Here is a 19,856-nt window from a genome sequence, read left to right on the forward strand (position 1 = left end):
AAAAAAAAGTAAACAATGTGTAATTAATAAAATACATACAAAGTTACCGTGTAATAATAGATTGTTAACTCATATTTATAACAAAGTATGTGTTAATAAGTGAGGGCTTTAGCACATTTTTCATAGAAAAGAAATATTTTTTTTTTCTGCAACCACTTTGTTAAAATTTAAAAAAAGAGTTAAATATATATTTATCTTTAAATTTTAAGTAAAAATTAAAATTAGTTTTTTTTGTATAAATTTTAATTTAATTTAGTTTTTAACTTTATAAATATACATTTTATACAAACCATTTTAAATTTATTTAATTTTTAAATAAAGGTTATAATAACATTTAAATTGTTTATATACTCGAAACATAGTTTTTTAATATTAATTATAAAATATATTTAAAATTTTAAATAAGTTTAATAAATTTTTATTAAAAATACTAAATTTACATAATTATAAAATAAGAGAATAAATTAATCTAAAATTAAAAAAAAAAACGAAATCCAAAGTCCACTAAAAAAACATATTTAAAAAATAAAAATATAATAGAAGTCGTGAAAAAAAGATGTTGTCAGGAGTTTAGACTCTATTTTTTTTATTTTTGCAAAAATCTCATCATGCCTCCGTATAAAAAAACGAAATATTTCTGTTTTTAGTAACCAAAATATATATACAATATTTTAATTTAACTTTTATTTTGTAATATAAAATCCGCACCCTATATACGCGCTTTATTTCATTTTCCCTCTCTTTTATTTGTGCCGCTGCAAATCCTAATCCTCTTCTTCCTTTATCACCTTTTCAAATTATCCCTATTTACTTTTTCTATATTTTTCTTCTTCTCAAATTTTCTTCCCTGCATTGCTCTTCTGCAACGCAAGAACAATGGACAGTGGCGGCCACTACAACCCCCGCACTGTCGAAGAGGTTTTCCGGGACTTCAAGGGCCGCAGGGCTGGCATGATCAAAGCCCTTACCACTGGTCTCTCTCTATAATTTTTTCTTTTCTGTTTTCAGATTCTTAGCACTGAAGTTTGTTACTCTATTTGACCGTGTCTTTGTTTGTCTTTGCAGATGTGGAGGAGTTTTATCAGCAGTGCGATCCTGGTTAGGGTTTAGCCTTTTCTTCTCTCTTACGCTCCTTCTCTTCTTGCTTCTTTCTGCGTTCTTTCACTCTCCAATTGTGCTCACCTTTTTTCTTTTCTTTTTTAAAAAAAATTTTAGTGGTTTCCGCTGTTTTTTTTTTGTTGTTTTTACGAAGTGATTGTGTGAACTTGTTGATCTTGTGTTTTGCTTAAATGTTAAATTGAGTTGCTGGTTCAATCCGAGTGGCTCTTTTTTGCTTGAATAGATGTCCGTGTAAGAAGCACAATTTTAGTGCTTGGTGATTTTTGTTAACTTTGCTGTTTGTTGGGTGCGGTGCATTGCTGCTTTGCTGTGTGGACTTGTTAGACATTTTTCTTCGGTTATTAAGCTGAATGAATTGGATGATTTTTCTTCTTCTGACCTTTTAGTATTAACTACATTTTATGTTCTGAGCTCTTATTGATTGGGATTAGTTTTTTTGGGGGGCCGGGAGGATATTCTATTTACACCCTCTTTTTTTTTTTATTTATACAGCCCTTTTTCGTTTTTTGTATTTTTTGTGTGACAAAAATACTCTTATGGGAAACTAAGTTCCAGAACATATAATGGTTTTCAATATTTTTTCCTTAAAATAAAACGTTCCATTCTGATAAATCAATACAATAAGTAAAGAAGCTAATTGTCATTTAAAATAATGCGAAGTTATAACATATAAGAACGGGACTCCACTATTATTCATATAATATTCTAATAACTTTTTGTGATGTTTTAATATTCATTCAGTTTAGCTAAATACTCTCCCGTCAAGATTTCCCACATGACATTGTACATTTTATGCTTGGCCAAAGTTCATTCTTCATACTAAACATCGATTTGTATTATATAAGTCAAATATTGAAGTAATTAAGAGGCGATGACCAAATATACAAATTTTTGAATCCTATATATATCAAAAGCAAATACATGCAGGACAGAATCTCAACAAGCTCCATGGGAAGAATATGTGAGACTCCTCTTGGACCACCTCGAGAGCCTTCTCAAATCTTGGTGTCATCATCTGATTTCTCGGCTAATATATTTTGATTCTTCTTCAAGATTACAACTATTTCTCCTCTTCTAAGTTGTCCACAAAGTTTCCTGGTTTTGGAGCCATTCTCCCAGTGCTTTTCCCTACTATGGGATGGTGGGTGGATAATAATAATGTGGTTTTTGAAGCAAGTTGAGTAGGAGGTATAGTTTTAGAATTCTTTCGAAAGAGGTTGAGTTCGGTAGATGATGATGAAGAAGAATCTAATAGGTCGGCTATCTCGACTAGTGCATTGGTATGGTAGTATGGCGTTGCAGATTGTGTAGATTACAAGTCCTAGGTTGGGCATGGGGATCATACATTGACACATTGTGGAATCGAAGGTGGCCCACAAAATGATCTTAATCCATGAAAGCTTCATGTGCCCACCATGTGTGTGTGCGAGATTGTGGGAACACCATCTGACTTAGAAAAATGTTATGTATGGAGAGAGTTTCCCACTCTTAAGTCACAAGCACAAGACCTTTTCACATGCTTACAAACCATATCATTGTTTCTAGGAGTTATCACAATCTCGTCACGTTGTTTACAAATTTTCTTGTGTTCTTAACTTATCATGAATCGCGCTTGCTCTTACTAAAACTTCCAAAACTCCCATAACTCAGTGGACTTCATTTAAGTTTAACCCGGGCTTGCTCTTATTAAGACTTCCAAAACTCCCATAACTCAATGAACTCACTTCATTTAAGTTGGACTACTGTCTAGAGTGTGTACTATCTTGGGTACTAGAGTGGGCTCTCACCTACCAATAATGAATTGTATCCACTGTCGTGGTTCTCAAGCTGGCTTTGTGATCTTTTATCACCACACTTGTCAAAGAAACCTTACAATCATCTCTTGGCTACTGACTATAATTATTCTCTGCTTTGAGGATATCTTCTTTAATGACATAATTCTCTTGATAGGATTAATTTTCCAAGATTTGTGGGATCTTTAAACACACAATATAAAGGTTCACCATAATGATTTCACAATACAGAGCCATTCCTCTCGTTGCATGTACTTCTTCCTTTGTGGGCTTTTCCATCATAATAATTACATGACCGAAACTTTACATGCATGATCCTTCCCATCATCATTCATAAAGTGTTATGAAAGTTGTTTCTTTATCAATGTTCATGCATAATGTACTTTAGTCTATGGTCTTGAAATCTATGAGTTTGTAGTTATTTAAGTCTTTTAATAAAATTCACACTTTAATTTGGGATCATCATTTTGGAATGATAACTAGTCATTGGAAGATGTTAAGAAGTGGATTTTAAGTATAACTCAATTCCACTAAACTGGCTTGTAAGGTGAGATTTTCACACATACGTATATTTTAAATTGACTTTAACACCTTCCTCACGATGAGGTTAGGATAATCTATGATTTTGATACCGTGTTAAGAAGCGAACTTTAAAAAGTATACTCAACCTTATAAAATTGGTTTGTAAGATGAGATTTGCATATATATATATATATAAAACTCTCTAAATTAATTTTATCTTTATTCGATGTGAGTCTTCCAACAAAAGAATTTTTGTTCTCTTGAAACACTTAAGTATTCCATTCATTCTTACTTTCATTCACGTTATAGTAATGCAATCCATTTCAAAGCCGAGGTATAATTACATGAACAAGTATATTAAAATTGTCCTAGGAATTGGTGTTAATCACCTAGAACTTGGTATGACCTACATTACCTCCATATAGTGTAAATTTTACATAGTCTGACCTAATGCGACATAGGATCAAACAGTGTAATTTAATTATACTGAGGTTGGTTTACTAAGTCCATTACCATTTCTATTAAGTCCTAAACTTTTCATAGAGTAGCTATCAGAAATAAACATTGCAGATAAACTAACTTTGTATCTGCTTGAAATTAGTATAGACAATTGCTGACATATACTATTAACACTAATGTTTGTTTAATTATTAAATTGAAATTTCTAGGTGTCAAATATTTTATACTTCTGCCACCAAGAATGAAGATATCGCTTATGACAATGTATAGTTGTTTTTATATAAATTTATATAAAAAGATAGTATTTACGTTTTACTTTTTATGTGCTTTGTTTTCCAACTCTAGATAGGATCTGAATTTAAATAACAACCTTGTTTTGTCTTTTTGTCACTTCCATATTCTTTTTTGAAGTATGTATGAGTTTGTGTAGAAGTTCCCGATTCTGTTTTATTTTATTATGTGCACTTGGTTACTTAGTTTCGCTCTTCATTTAAATATTTGACAGACTTTTAGTCAATCTCATATGGAGTGAAGTGATTTAAGATTTTGGTTTACTTCTATTTATTACTTTGGGATAATGAAAAATTTGAAGAACTGGATTTTATATTTCTGTGTTTTTCTTTCAACAAGTGAGACTAATCCCCTAACATGTGTTGATTTTAATAGCTATGCCTCCCTTGTTGTTTTCTTTCTTACTTTGTTTGCAGCTTGGTTGTCTCTTTTGAAACACATAAAAATATAAACTTGCAGCTCCATTGACCTCATACTAACATAATTCTCATAATTTTAATAAAAGTTTTCCTATTTAAAGAAGTTACAAATCTATAATAATTATACTTGTTTGTTATCTGATGAAAAATATGTTAATATGCAAATGATTTCTTTTTTCTATTTTTTGAAGCACATAAAAATATAAACTTATGGGTACCATCAACTTCAAAATATAAGGCATAATTCTCATAATTTTACATAAAAGTTTTCCTATTTATAGAAGTTACAAATCTATAGTAATTACACTTGTTTGTTATCGGATAAAAAATATATTAATATGTAAATGATTTCTTTTTTCTATATTTTGAAGCACATAAAAACATACTTAAATTATAACTTATAATTCTCATAATTTTACTTTACATAAAAGTTTTCCTATTTAAGGAAATTATAAATATATAGTAATCAAACTTGTTTGTTATCTGATGAAAAATATGTTAATATGTAAATGATTTCTTTTCTTTTGAAGCACATAAAAACATAAAGAAAAAAAAAAGAAAATAATAAAATAAATTTTCTTAACAAATGTTTACATAATTTTCAAACTCTAATACATGACAGTTACTAGAAAATACTTTTCAAATATTAGTTTCTAGTTACAGGAATGTTTAAAATGATGCCAATAATTATAAGTAATAATTAAAAATAATATATTGATATTATAATATAATTTGTTGCCTCAATTTCTTTTTTAGAAAAGAAAACACATGATTTTAAAAATCGACAAAGTTTTTGACAATAATTATAATTAATGGCTTGAATATTATTTGATTTGTTTTTCTTGTAATCAAGATCATATCTTTTCTTATTTTGTTCATTACCAATTAATTCACAAGAAAAATAAAAATAATAGAGATATAAAGAGAGGAAGAGAGAAGAAAGGAAAATATTTCTCACCTAAAAGTGTTCTGTCAACCGACAACAACCAAGTAAGAAATAGGAATTATTAAGCAAAAAAGGTATGTCACCTCTACCCCTTCTTTATTTGTTATGCTTGTACTTTGAAATTTTTTATAAAGGGATTATTTACGTATTTTCTTATAAAAAAAAATCATTAAATAAAGGGCATAAGTACTTAGCCTATGGTCGGTTTCTTTTTTTTTCACCATTCTTAAATTTAAAAAAAATACAAATCTTTAAAACCAAAAAATGACAACATTGTTAAACAAACATTTTTTTTACCAGAACTATGTGATCTCTGATTTTACATCATGAATGAAGATAAGGAGGAGTATAAGGTCAATCCTTATCGGAGTTCACTTTTCAAAAATATAAAATAATTCATAATAATTTTCAAACAAATTTACAAACGATTTTAGATAAAGAACTATGCGATTCCTGATATTCCATTATAAATGGATATGTGTATGAGAAGGTTTTTCGTTATCCAACTCATAAAACAAAAAAAATATTTTTTGTTAATAGTTTCTTTATATAGTTATTTTTAGGAAAAATTAAATATTTTGAAAAAAAACATGTGTACATTTAATTAAAGGTACTATGCTTTTTGGGCACGCAAAGTAGGGTGCTAATATCTTCCTTACACGTAACCGATTCCTGACCTAAAATCTAGTTTTTTACAGGTTTCCATAATTTTCCCATAAATTATGGTGGCGACTTCCAAAATCTTTTTCTTAAACTTGTTTGTTTTCGGTTGGTCGTCCTAATTCCGGGTGCGACACACGTAATTTAATGAAACCATCTTGATTTTAACTTCGATAATCTAATTTAACAACAGAAATCTAATTACACCAATTTTTCACATTTAAAACTCCAATTAAAAAAAGACCTATTTAAAAAATCCAACTCAATTAAGAATTATTAAAAAGATTAAACCTAACAAAAATTATGAAATAAAAATTATTAAAATATCGTTTTCCTTTATAAAATATGCCTTCAAGAAAATATATACTCTGTAAGGAGATTAGGAAACAATTGGTTTTCCATATGTATATATTCAAATACCAACTTCTAGAGACTAGAAAACAACTTATATGATATTTTTTTCAATCTTAATACATGGTATTGTTGTCTTAAGTGACAAATTTTTATTTGATATGTGATAATTTTTTTTAAATTTTTCTTAAAAGAGAAAAAAACTAATTTGATGATTTAATTAAGATTTTTGAAAAGTATCAAGTGAGTGTTTAAATCATAAATACAAGCTAAATAATAATGTAATTATTCAAAATTTTCATTAACACCTTTTCATGAATTTGCTATCATTTATTTAAACAAATGCTTGCATGAGTTACTAATAATGTAATTATCATAAATAATTTTCTTGAAAATCATATTTAGAAAAATAATAAAGTAAAGAACCGTCAAATATACTAACCACGCTTCCTTTCTCTCTCACTTCACACAACGATCACTACATCAAAACTCAAATGGATACAAATTCTCTGTTCCTTCATTCTTAAATTTTGTCTCTTCATTCCAACAAATCAAACTTGATTCAAATTCTCTTCGTTCGTTCTTCCGCTTTTATTCTCTCAATTTTTAGGACCCGAGAAGTTTAGGCACAAGACTAATCACGCGCAGTTCACTCCTCTCCATCTGGCGTCCTCTCTACTCTCCGACAAGGAGGGAATGTTCTCCCTATGCAACGCGGCCAGAGAGGAATCGGCGCGCGGCAGACAGAGTGTTCAGCCACCAATAGCTTTCGCAATCTCCTCATCCGGACGAGAATCTCCTCCTTTTCGAAGATTCTCAGATCATTGAGTTGTTCAGGGAAGCCTGTGTGGCGGCACCGAAAATGAAATCAGAAATAGAGAAGCTTCGCGGCAAGGAAGGAAGGAAAGTGGAAAGGGCCAGAGGTGACCCAACCTTTCAGGTATTAAATTTAACTCAAATAATTTATAGAAGAGTTAATAAATGAGATTTAAGGTTTAGTTTTTTTGGATTGAATAAACACAATTGAATTTAATTTAGTATATTTTGTATGATTTAAATAATTTGATATTTCATATCGGAAGGATGATAATTCTTGAAAAGAAATAATGATTTAGTTAACTTTCAAATTTGAGTTGTACTAGTTTGATATAAAAGATTTGTTAAACAAGGAACATGACAGATCAAGCATTTAACAAGTTCATATAACTCACATTGTATATATTTCAAGGCTTTGAATACCTATGGAAGAGACATTGTGGAACAAGCACGGAAGCGCAACCCCATTATTGGAAGGAATAAGGAAATACAAATGATTGTGAGAATTTTATCTAGAAGTACCAAAAACAACCCGGTTTTGATTGGTGAACTGGGTGTGGGAAAAACTGTTGTGGTTGAAGGGTTGGCTCAGAGGATCCTTAGGAATGTTGCTGATGTTAGACTCATTGCATTGGACATGGATGCGCTGGTTGCGGGCACGAAGTATAGATGGGAGTTTATAGGCGCTTGAAGGCAGTTTTGAAAGAGGTGGAAGAGGCTGAGGGGAAAGTTATTTTGTTTATTGATGAGATTCATTTGGTTCTTGGTGCTGAGAGTTCCATGGATGCTACTAATTTTTTTAAGTCTATGCTTGCACGTGGTCAGTTGAGGTGCATTGGTGTCACTACGCCTAAGGAGTATAGGAAGTATGTAGAGAAGGATGCAACCTTTGAAAAAAGGTTTCAGCAAGTGTACGTGACAGAACCAAGTGTTGTTGATACTGTAAATATACTTCGTGGTTTGAAAGAAAGATTAGAAGGTGGCCATGGTGTAAGGATTCTTGATCGTGCTTTGGTTGTTGCGGCTCAATTGTCCAGTCGCCACTGCATCACTGGTATATGCTGCTCTGTTTTAGTGTATTCTTTAATTGGCAATGCAGTATATTAGTTTTGATTGGAATTGTAAGTTTTAGTCCTCGTGAAAAGTTTAGTCTTCGTATTGTTTGGCTTTAGACGTTATATGTTTAAATAAGTCATTTAAATGAATAATTTCGACTGTGTAGGTCGTCATCTTCCAGACAGGGCAATTGATTTAGTGGATGAGACTTGTGCGAATGTGAGAATCCTAGTTGATAGTCAGACAAAGGAAATTCACAACCTTGGAGAGAAGAAAATGCAGTTAGAAGTGGAACTTCATGCTCTGGGAAAAGAGAAAGACAATGCCAATAAAGCTCGTTTAGTAAAAGTAAGTGTTGATTATCTTACCGTGCTAGTTGGTTGTCCTTGAAATTTGGATTATGTTTTATAACTGTTGTAATTTTATTTTTATGTTCAGGTGCGGAAAGAGCTTGATGACGTGAGAGATAAACTTGAATCTTTGATGATGATGAAGGATAGAAACAAGAAGGAGAGGATAGATAAGATTCGAAGACTAAAGCAAGCAAGAGATGAGCTTGAGGTGAACTTTACTGCTCTAAAGGATGAGAAGCCTTATTATCTTGACACGGCTGCGGATTTGTGGCATGGCACAATTCAGGACCTGGAATCTGCAATTCAAGAACTTGAAGGGAACCCTGACGAAAATACAGAAACAGTTGGACCTGAACAAGTTGCTGAGGTCATTAGCCACTGGACTGGCATACCAGTGGCAAGACTCATGCAAGAGGATAATGAAAGGTTGATTGGTCTTGCTGACAGATTGCACCAGAGAGTTGTAGGGCAAGACCAAGCCGTTCATTCTGTAGCACAGGCTATGATAATATCAAGAGTCGGGGTTGGGAGACCTGAACAACCAACGGGCTCCTTCCTGTTCTTGGGTCCAACTGGTGTTGGCAAAACGGAGCTTGCAAAGGCTCTCGCTGAGCAACTTTTTGATAATGAAAATCAGTTGGTTAGACTTGATATGTCAGAATACATTGAGCAACATTCGGTTTCACGCTTAATCGGTGCACCACCTGGGTAAGTGGATTGAGTGTTTTCCTTTTTCAATTTACTGTGATTTTTGGGTATGAAGTACGGATGACTAACCCACATTTTAATCTTTCAGATATGCTGGACACGAAGAAGGTGGTCAGCTAACTGAACCAGTAAGGCGAAGACCTTACTGTGTGGTATTGTTTGACAAAGTAGAAAAGGCACACGTATCTGTGTTTAACACTCTTCTTCAAGTCTTGGATGATGGAAGGTTAACTGATAGCCAAGGCTGCACTGTGGACTTTAGAAACACAGTCATCTCATGACCTCTAACCTTGGGGCTGAACACCTCCTTACAGGAAATTCTTCAATGCAAGCTCGTGATAAAGTAATGCAAGAGGCATATTTCTTGGCACAATTTTTTTTACAAATGACTGAGTTTTGTTTTGTGTGTGTTTTCTTTGTTGTGACTCGTAACTTCTGAATATATTTTCAACAGGTAAAAAGATATTTTAAGCCAGAACTGTTGAACCGGCTTGATGAAATTGTTGTATTTGATCTTCTTTCGCACGAGCAGCTAAGAAAGGTTGCAAGGTTACAGATGAAGGACATTGCTTCTCGTCTTGCTGAGAGGGGAATTACAATGACAATGACTGATGCAGCTCTTGACTATAGCCTTAGTGAGAGCTATGATCCGGTTGGTATCATTATCATGATGATATTGTAAACATTGTTTACTGCACAACAGAGGTTGTAAGTACTTAATAAGGTTTGTGTTATGTTTCAGGTTTATGGTGCCAGACTAATTAAGAGGTGGCTTGAGAGAAAGGTTGGGGCGGTTATTGCTAAAATGCTTTTGAAGGAAGAAATTGTTGAGAACTCAATAGTTTACATTGATGTTGCTCCTGCGGGTAGCGAGCTAATCTACCGAGTTGAAAAGAATGGAGGGTCGGCTAATAACTCTGTATGACCCGAGAGAGGTTCAAGTTGATGCTTTTGGTTCTTTTGAACAATTTCTTTTCATACTTTCACATCTTCTGAATGTTTTTTTTCTGAAGAAGGTCGTCTTATAAATGTTGCATTTTGCTTTTGTAAGTTGATGTTTTCCTCCTTTTGAGCAACTTTTTTTCTGCATGTAGTTGTTGAAGGATGAATATCCCTAATGTTGAATTTTGTTTCAGGAAATAAACTAAATATAAACTGAATGTTATTTTTCTAATTCTGATTCTCACTCAAATCACTTTCTCAGTAACTTGCAAGTTTATACTTTATTTTCTGATGAATATTAGTATTGGTCAGAAAATAGGTAAACAAAGAAGATTTATTAAGGAAAATATTTGTTACTTGATATTAGATTTATTAAAATTAATTTTCTTATGAATGAACAAATTGTTTAATTATTTGTGCTTATGAATTTAAGGATGTGCTTGGAAATTCTTAAAATCAAGAATTATTTATATTAATTCACAAACTACATTTAACTAGTAATTTAATTCTAAAAAATCTTAAGAATAAATGGAATTCACAAAAGAACAAATATATACACACACTAAAATAAAATCAAAATTAAACTCTAATAATACTTATTCTAATTCAACATCCACAACATTACACTTCAAAAATCAATTATACGTTATATTAAATTAAAGAAAACGTATGTAGTAAACCATGTCAATACATACTAAAAATATACAAAAGAAGGTTTAGTCAACATTTACCAACTTTCATCCAACTTAATTATTAAAAATCCAACATTAAATTATAATTTATTATTCAGACATATTTTATTATTGTATACTATAACATATAATTCTCATAATTTTACATAAAAGTTTTCTACAAATATGATGAAAAATATGTTAATATGTAAATATTTTTTTTTCTATTTTTTGAAGCACATAAAAACATAAATTTACAGACACCATCGACCTCATACTATAATGCATAATTCTCATAATTTTACATGAAAGTTTTCCTATTTAAAGAAGTTACAAATCTATGATAACATTTGTTTGCATACTATAATNTAATTTTACATGAAAGTTTTCCTATTTAAAGAAGTTACAAATCTATGATAACATTTGTTTGCATACTATAATGCATAATTCTCATAATTTTACATAAAAGTTTTCCTATTTAAAGAAGTTACAAATCTATAATAACATTTGTTTGTTATCTGATGAAAAATATGTTAATATGTAAATGATTTCTTTATTCTATTTTTTGAAGCACATAAAAACATAAACTTGTGGATACCATCGACTTCAAAATATAAGGCATAATTCTCATAATTTTACATAAAAGTTTTCCTATTTAAAGAAGTTACAAATCTATAGTAATTACACTTATTTGTTATCTGATGAAAAATATGTTAATATGTAAACGATTTTTTTTTTCTATATTTTGAAGCACATAAAAACATAAACTTGTTGACACTATTAACCTTAAACTATAACGTATAATTCTAATAATTTTACATAAAAGTTTTCCTATTTAAGGAAATTACAAATCTATAGTAATTACACTTGTTTGTTATATGATGAAAAATATGTTAACATGTATATGATTTCTTTTTTCTATATTTTGAAGCACATAAAAACATAAACTTGGTGACACTATTAACCTTAAACTATAACGTATAATTCTATTAATTTTACATAAAAGTTTTCCTATTTAAGGAAATTACAAATCTATAGTAATTACACTTGTTTGTTATATGATGAAAAATATTAGAAATGTCAAAACGGATAACCCGACTTGACCCGGTCCGGCCCATTACGGGTTGGTCACTTAGTGAGCCAACCCAACCCGACTCATTTATTAGCGAGTTAGAAAAATTTGAACCCGGTCCGACCCACCACGGGTTGGTGGGTAAACGGGTTGGCTCACTAACCCATTTAATTACATTTTTTTTAAATAAAAAAGTACAATCTTTCTATAATTTAAATTTAAACAAATTTCACTCCCAAAAAATTATATTAAAAACAATTCAAAATAATAATAAAAAGTACACTATAAATTAATAGTTTAATATGTAACATAATTTCCCAAATTCAAAGATATCAAAAGAGCTTGTTCAAATAATGTATACTCAAATTGTTTAAATAAAATAAACAAAATCTTATACAAGCATGTCAGAACATGAAAAAATCATTTATGTCTTCAAATTTCCTAGAACAAAAAACAAATTCGCAAACCCCTATTTTTGTCATTATAGGGTTTTTTAAAAAAAAAAAAAGAGAAGTGAGAAAACAAAAATGTGGAGAAAAGAGAGAAAAAAAGGAAGGGTGTTTTACCTGCTCCTTGAATTCAATGAGCAGGTAAATGAGAGCACCGTCAAATGAGAGCAAGTACAATGAGAGTGATTTGTGAGAGCATAGGTTACTTTTTTGGTATACACAGCGAGTGAAGAGAGTATTTTATTTTGTAGGGTTTCATAAATAAAATAATAAATTAAAAAAATAAAATTAGGTAGATGGGTTGGTGGGCCAACCCGGCTCACCACGGGTTCAACCCGCATGAGCCGGGTCTAAATGAGCCGAATTGAAATCTGACCCGCATATAAGTGGGTTGTATTTTTCAAACCCAACCCGGCTCAAACCCGTGACGGGCCGGGTTGGCCCGCAGGTTGTGACCCATTTTGACGGCTCTAAAAAATATGTTAATATGTAAATGATTTCTTTTTTCTATATTTTGAAGCACATAAAAACATAAACTTGCGGACACTATTGACCTTAAACTATAACTTATAATTCTCATAATTTTACATAAAAGTTTTCCTATTTAAGGAAATTACAAATCTATAATAATTACACTTGTTTGTAACGTTACAAGACACCTTTTACACATTATGTGGGTTAGTAGAGGAAACTATAACTGGTTTATATTTTTACCTATGACATAGCCAACAAGGTGTGTGCAATAGATGGATAGGTATAAGCACTACACACCATAATCAACTACATGTTTATTTCCAAAAAAAATATTCGGTTTCCTTTTAACAACAAAGGGAACAATCTATGGAAAGGATTATGGATTTTTGTCATATGGAACATTTGGAGTCATAGGAACAAAGCTGTTTTTAGGCAAGGAAAAGTTGATGCAGAGAAAATTTTCTATGAGAAAATTAAGAGTGTGAACATGGATGAAGCACAAAATTTCTATTGTGAAGTTTTCATACGTAGAATAGTTCCAATTCTTAATTGAGTGCATTAGATATGTTTCATAGGTAGTATGAAGAGGTATAACAGAAACATAGGGGTAACCTAAGAAAAGGAGAGATAAAATAACTTGTAATAGAGAAAGAGAGGGAATAGTATATAATATACTGGAAATGCTTGTGTTTGTATCCAAATTTTGTGTAGGTGTTTTGAAGTTGCCAATAAGGAAAACAAAGTTTTATACCCACTGTAAAGGTGTACAAAATGATTTTTAAAGTTGATTACAGAAAGGGAGTTGAACTGTGGTGTGAAAAACCTTGTGAAGAATGAAGCAATACTCTAATAAGTGTTGGATAAATATTGCCTCGTGTGTTTGATGCAGTGCTTTTGATGTCTTAGTGCACTATTGTCTATAGGACTTAGATTGGCTAATATTTTGTAATTTTTTTCCGCAATATGTTGGGTTAGGTAAGTATATTTCTAAGCTAATGTACAAGTTTTGTACAAGTTTGGCAGGAAAAAGTAATTAAGAGATATATTATCACAATCCATGTTGTAAATATCATGTAAGGGTAATTGTACCCAAGTACATTTATAAATTTATGGTTTTTGTTGGAGATAAAAAAGGTTTAATCATGTTTTTAGTCCCTATTTTTGTATGAAAATTTCAAATTGGTTCAATAATCTTTTTTTGTTTTGATCAGGTCCTCATATTTGAAAAGGTGATATAATTTACTATATTAATAACGTTCACTAGTATAACGAAGAGATACGATAATGATTATTTTCGCATTATAGCAACGGTTTCATAACCGAAGCATATTGAGACAAAGTAAAAAAGGGAATACTTTTGGCCTTGGTAAAGAACCAAAATCAAAAGTTGAAGCTTTTGCTTCGGTTGTAAAAAAATTGAGATAGTAAAAAGAAAAAAAACTAAAAAAGAAAAGAAAATACTTTTGAATCTATGACACCAATTCCAATAGCAACCGTTGCCATACCTTGTTAGAGTTTAAATAATTATTTAATTTTCAGACTCTATCGCAGTGGTTCTTGGAAACAAAGGCAAAGATAAAAACTTATATTCTCTTTTCTGAACATTGTGCAACATGCAGGGGGACAAATAAGTACGTTTATCAACCTCTCTTGAATATAGTAAATAATTTATGTATTAAATCTCAAACGAAAAACTAAGGCTAATTCAATACAATAATATATTTTCGTGTTATGGCAACAGTTTTAGAACCGAGACATGTTAAAGAGAGGTAAAAAAAAAAGGAGACTTTTGGTCTCGGTTAAGATTCAAAACCAAAAGTTGAAGCTTTTGCTTCAATTGTAAAAAACACCAAGATAGTACATAAAAGATTTAAAAAAAATAATAATTTTGGGTCTATGGCACCAATTTCAATAGCAACCATTGTTATAGACTTTGTCAGATTTTAAATAATTATTTAATTTTCAAACTATATAACAAAGGCAAAGACAAAAACTTATATTCTTTTGTCTGGAGACATTGTGTAACATGCGGGGAACAAATAAGTACATTTACTAACATTCCTTAGAGATAGTAAATAATTTTTGTATTGAACTTCAAATGGAAAATTAAAGTTAATTAAACACAACAATATATTTTCGCATCCAATTAATCACATATCAAACATACAAAAATTGAATAACCTACTACAACATTATATAAAATTAGATGCTCATATTAAAAAATAAATTTTAGACAAACAAATAGGAACCTGGGAGCGAAAAAGAAAAAAAATAATGGACAACCGTGCAACTACTCGCATATCCGAACGCACCAAAAGCCCATAAAAGAAAAATAATAATACTGGGAGTATAGTATAATTTTGATTAGTGAACCATTTTACAGTATTACGATAAGTTTAACACATGAATTTTTAGATATTATTCGTTCTAGATTAAATCTTTACCAAATTGTTTTTGGTGTTACTTTAAATAGTTTCTTATCAATAATGAATGTATCTTGCTCTATCCGATAACAAACTTGTAAAAAATAATATTTTTTTCCCTTTTTTACTTAAATTTTCATTATTTGAAATTTAGTTATACATGAGTTAGTGTAAGTTTAGTATTGATTTTTCCATTACTCATACTTATTATTTGCCTTGATGTGAGAACATGGATATGATTGATGGATAATGTGCTATTTGGATATATGGATTTTGTATCAAATAAAATGTTTTAATTTTTTTTAGACAATAATTAAAATTATATTGTTTTAATAAATACATGTCTTATGCACGTACTAATTGTGTCGAATGTTGATAATTTGTGAGTGTTAAAATAATAAGTTTAACGAGATTTCATACTTTACTGATATATTGATAGTCAGATAGGTAGAAATTTATGGCATCAAATAAAAATGATAAATTTCTTATCTATAGCTGTATATTAGGACGATTCTGTGTTTTTTTTTTATTTATAAATTTTATGGTTTGAATAAACGTTTTAAATTTAACAGTTTTATTCATTTAATTGTTTTTCTAAATTTAATTATTTTTTAACTATTAAACTACTTACAAAATAAATAAATATTTTTACAAATAATTTATAAAAAATATTTAAATTAATTTTATAAAAGTAATAGTAATAGTTTTTTTTACTTTTTATTATTATATAAAAAGGGTGAACAATGTGTTGTCACTAAAAAATAGAAATATAATAGAAGTCACCAAAAAAATTGTTGTCAGGAGTTAAGACTCTATTTTTTTTATTTTTGCAAAAATCTCATCATGCCTCGGTATAAAAAAAACGAAATATTTCTGTTTTTAGTAACCAAAATATATATACAATATTTTAATTTAACTTTTATTTTGTAATATAAAATCCGCACCCTACAGGCTTTATTTCATTTCCCTCTCTTTTATTTGTGCCGCTGCAAATCCTAATCCTCTTCTTCCTTTATCACCCTTTCAAATTATCCCTATTTACTTTTTCTATATTTTTCTTCTTCTCAAATTTTCTTCCCTGCATTGCTCTTCTGCAACGCAAGAACAATGGACAGTGGCGGCCACTACAACCCCCGCACTGTCGAAGAGGTTTTCCGGGACTTCAAGGGCCGCAGGGCTGGCATGATCAAAGCCCTTACCACTGGTCTCTCTCTATAATTTTTTCTTTTCTGTTTTCAGATTCTTAGCACTGAAGTTTGTTACTCTATTTGACCGTGTCTTTGTTTGTCTTTGCAGATGTGGAGGAGTTTTATCAGCAGTGCGATCCTGGTTAGGGTTTAGCCTTTTCTTCTCTCTTACGCTCCTTCTCTTCTTGCTTCTTTCTGCGTTCTTTCACTCTCCAATTGTGCTCACCTTTTTTCTTTTCTTTTTTAAAAAAAATTTTAGTGGTTTCCGCTGTTTTTTTTTTGTTGTTTTTACGAAGTGATTGTGTGAACTTGTTGATCTTGTGTTTTGCTTAAATGTTAAATTGAGTTGCTGGTTCAATCCGAGTGGCTCTTTTTTGCTTGAATAGATGTCCGTGTAAGAAGCACAATTTTAGTGCTTGGTGATTTTTGTTAACTTTGCTGTTTGTTGGGTGCGGTGCATTGCTGCTTTGCTGTGTGGACTTGTTAGACATTTTTCTTCGGTTATTAAGCTGAATGAATTGGATGATTTTTCTTCTTCTGACCTTTTAGTATTAACTACATTTTATGTTCTGAGCTCTTATTGATTGGGATTAGTTTTTTTGGGGGGCCGGGAGGATATTCTATTTACACCCTCTTTTTTTTTTTATTTATACAGCCCTTTTTCGTTTTTTGTATTTTTTGTGTGACAAAAATACTCTTATGGGAAACTAAGTTCCAGAACATATAATGGTTTTCAATATTTTTTCCTTAAAATAAAACGTTCCATTCTGATAAATCAATACAATAAGTAAAGAAGCTAATTGTCATTTAAAATAATGCGAAGTTATAACATATAAGAACGGGACTCCACTATTATTCATATAATATTCTAATAACTTTTTGTGATGTTTTAATATTCATTCAGTTTAGCTAAATACTCTCCCGTCAAGATTTCCCACATGACATTGTACATTTTATGCTTGGCCAAAGTTCATTCTTCATACTAAACATCGATTTGTATTATATAAGTCAAATATTGAAGTAATTAAGAGGCGATGACCAAATATACAAATTTTTGAATCCTATATATATCAAAAGCAAATACATGCAGGACAGAATCTCAACAAGCTCCATGGGAAGAATATGTGAGACTCCTCTTGGACCACCTCGAGAGCCTTCTCAAATCTTGGTGTCATCATCTGATTTCTCGGCTAATATATTTTGATTCTTCTTCAAGATTACAACTATTTCTCCTCTTCTAAGTTGTCCACAAAGTTTCCTGGTTTTGGAGCCATTCTCCCAGTGCTTTTCCCTACTATGGGATGGTGGGTGGATAATAATAATGTGGTTTTTGAAGCAAGTTGAGTAGGAGGTATAGTTTTAGAATTCTTTCGAAAGAGGTTGAGTTCGGTAGATGATGATGAAGAAGAATCTAATAGGTCGGCTATCTCGACTAGTGCATTGGTATGGTAGTATGGCGTTGCAGATTGTGTAGATTACAAGTCCTAGGTTGGGCATGGGGATCATACATTGACACATTGTGGAATCGAAGGTGGCCCACAAAATGATCTTAATCCATGAAAGCTTCATGTGCCCACCATGTGTGTGTGCGAGATTGTGGGAACACCATCTGACTTAGAAAAATGTTATGTATGGAGAGAGTTTCCCACTCTTAAGTCACAAGCACAAGACCTTTTCACATGCTTACAAACCATATCATTGTTTCTAGGAGTTATCACAATCTCGTCACGTTGTTTACAAATTTTCTTGTGTTCTTAACTTATCATGAATCGCGCTTGCTCTTACTAAAACTTCCAAAACTCCCATAACTCAGTGGACTTCATTTAAGTTTAACCCGGGCTTGCTCTTATTAAGACTTCCAAAACTCCCATAACTCAATGAACTCACTTCATTTAAGTTGGACTACTGTCTAGAGTGTGTACTATCTTGGGTACTAGAGTGGGCTCTCACCTACCAATAATGAATTGTATCCACTGTCGTGGTTCTCAAGCTGGCTTTGTGATCTTTTATCACCACACTTGTCAAAGAAACCTTACAATCATCTCTTGGCTACTGACTATAATTATTCTCTGCTTTGAGGATATCTTCTTTAATGACATAATTCTCTTGATAGGATTAATTTTCCAAGATTTGTGGGATCTTTAAACACACAATATAAAGGTTCACCATAATGATTTCACAATACAGAGCCATTCCTCTCGTTGCATGTACTTCTTCCTTTGTGGGCTTTTCCATCATAATAATTACATGACCGAAACTTTACATGCATGATCCTTCCCATCATCATTCATAAAGTGTTATGAAAGTTGTTTCTTTATCAATGTTCATGCATAATGTACTTTAGTCTATGGTCTTGAAATCTATGAGTTTGTAGTTATTTAAGTCTTTTAATAAAATTCACACTTTAATTTGGGATCATCATTTTGGAATGATAACTAGTCATTGGAAGATGTTAAGAAGTGGATTTTAAGTATAACTCAATTCCACTAAACTGGCTTGTAAGGTGAGATTTTCACACATACGTATATTTTAAATTGACTTTAACACCTTCCTCACGATGAGGTTAGGATAATCTATGATTTTGATACCGTGTTAAGAAGCGAACTTTAAAAAGTATACTCAACCTTATAAAATTGGTTTGTAAGATGAGATTTGCATATATATATATATATAAAACTCTCTAAATTAATTTTATCTTTATTCGATGTGAGTCTTCCAACAAAAGAATTTTTGTTCTCTTGAAACACTTAAGTATTCCATTCATTCTTACTTTCATTCACGTTATAGTAATGCAATCCATTTCAAAGCCGAGGTATAATTACATGAACAAGTATATTAAAATTGTCCTAGGAATTGGTGTTAATCACCTAGAACTTGGTATGACCTACATTACCTCCATATAGTGTAAATTTTACATAGTCTGACCTAATGCGACATAGGATCAAACAGTGTAATTTAATTATACTGAGGTTGGTTTACTAAGTCCATTACCATTTCTATTAAGTCCTAAACTTTTCATAGAGTAGCTATCAGAAATAAACATTGCAGATAAACTAACTTTGTATCTGCTTGAAATTAGTATAGACAATTGCTGACATATACTATTAACACTAATGTTTGTTTAATTATTAAATTGAAATTTCTA

General features: G+C 31.0%; 1 protein-coding gene and 1 pseudogene across 2 annotated transcripts in view; both read left to right on the top strand.

Moving 5' to 3' along the window:
• The first annotated feature begins 758 nt into the window (after positions 1-758).
• LOC106760066 lies at positions 759-10,618 on the top strand (annotated as a pseudogene).
• A 5,873-nt stretch (positions 10,619-16,491) lies between these two features.
• The window catches only part of LOC106762711 (PHD finger protein ALFIN-LIKE 4), a 12,955-nt gene continuing 9,590 nt past the window's right edge, over positions 16,492-19,856 (top strand). For both annotated transcript variants that reach the window (XM_014646750.2, XM_014646749.2), the window contains exons 1-2: positions 16,492-16,728; positions 16,821-16,853. In XM_014646750.2, coding sequence (XP_014502236.1) covers positions 16,632-16,728; positions 16,821-16,853 — 130 coding nt within the window. In that variant the 5' untranslated portion in view covers positions 16,492-16,631. The remainder of the gene's footprint in view (positions 16,729-16,820; positions 16,854-19,856) is intronic.

This window comes from Vigna radiata, chromosome 5 (assembly GCF_000741045.1).
Source record: "Vigna radiata var. radiata cultivar VC1973A chromosome 5, Vradiata_ver6, whole genome shotgun sequence".
NCBI classification, from domain to species: domain Eukaryota; kingdom Viridiplantae; phylum Streptophyta; class Magnoliopsida; order Fabales; family Fabaceae; genus Vigna; species Vigna radiata.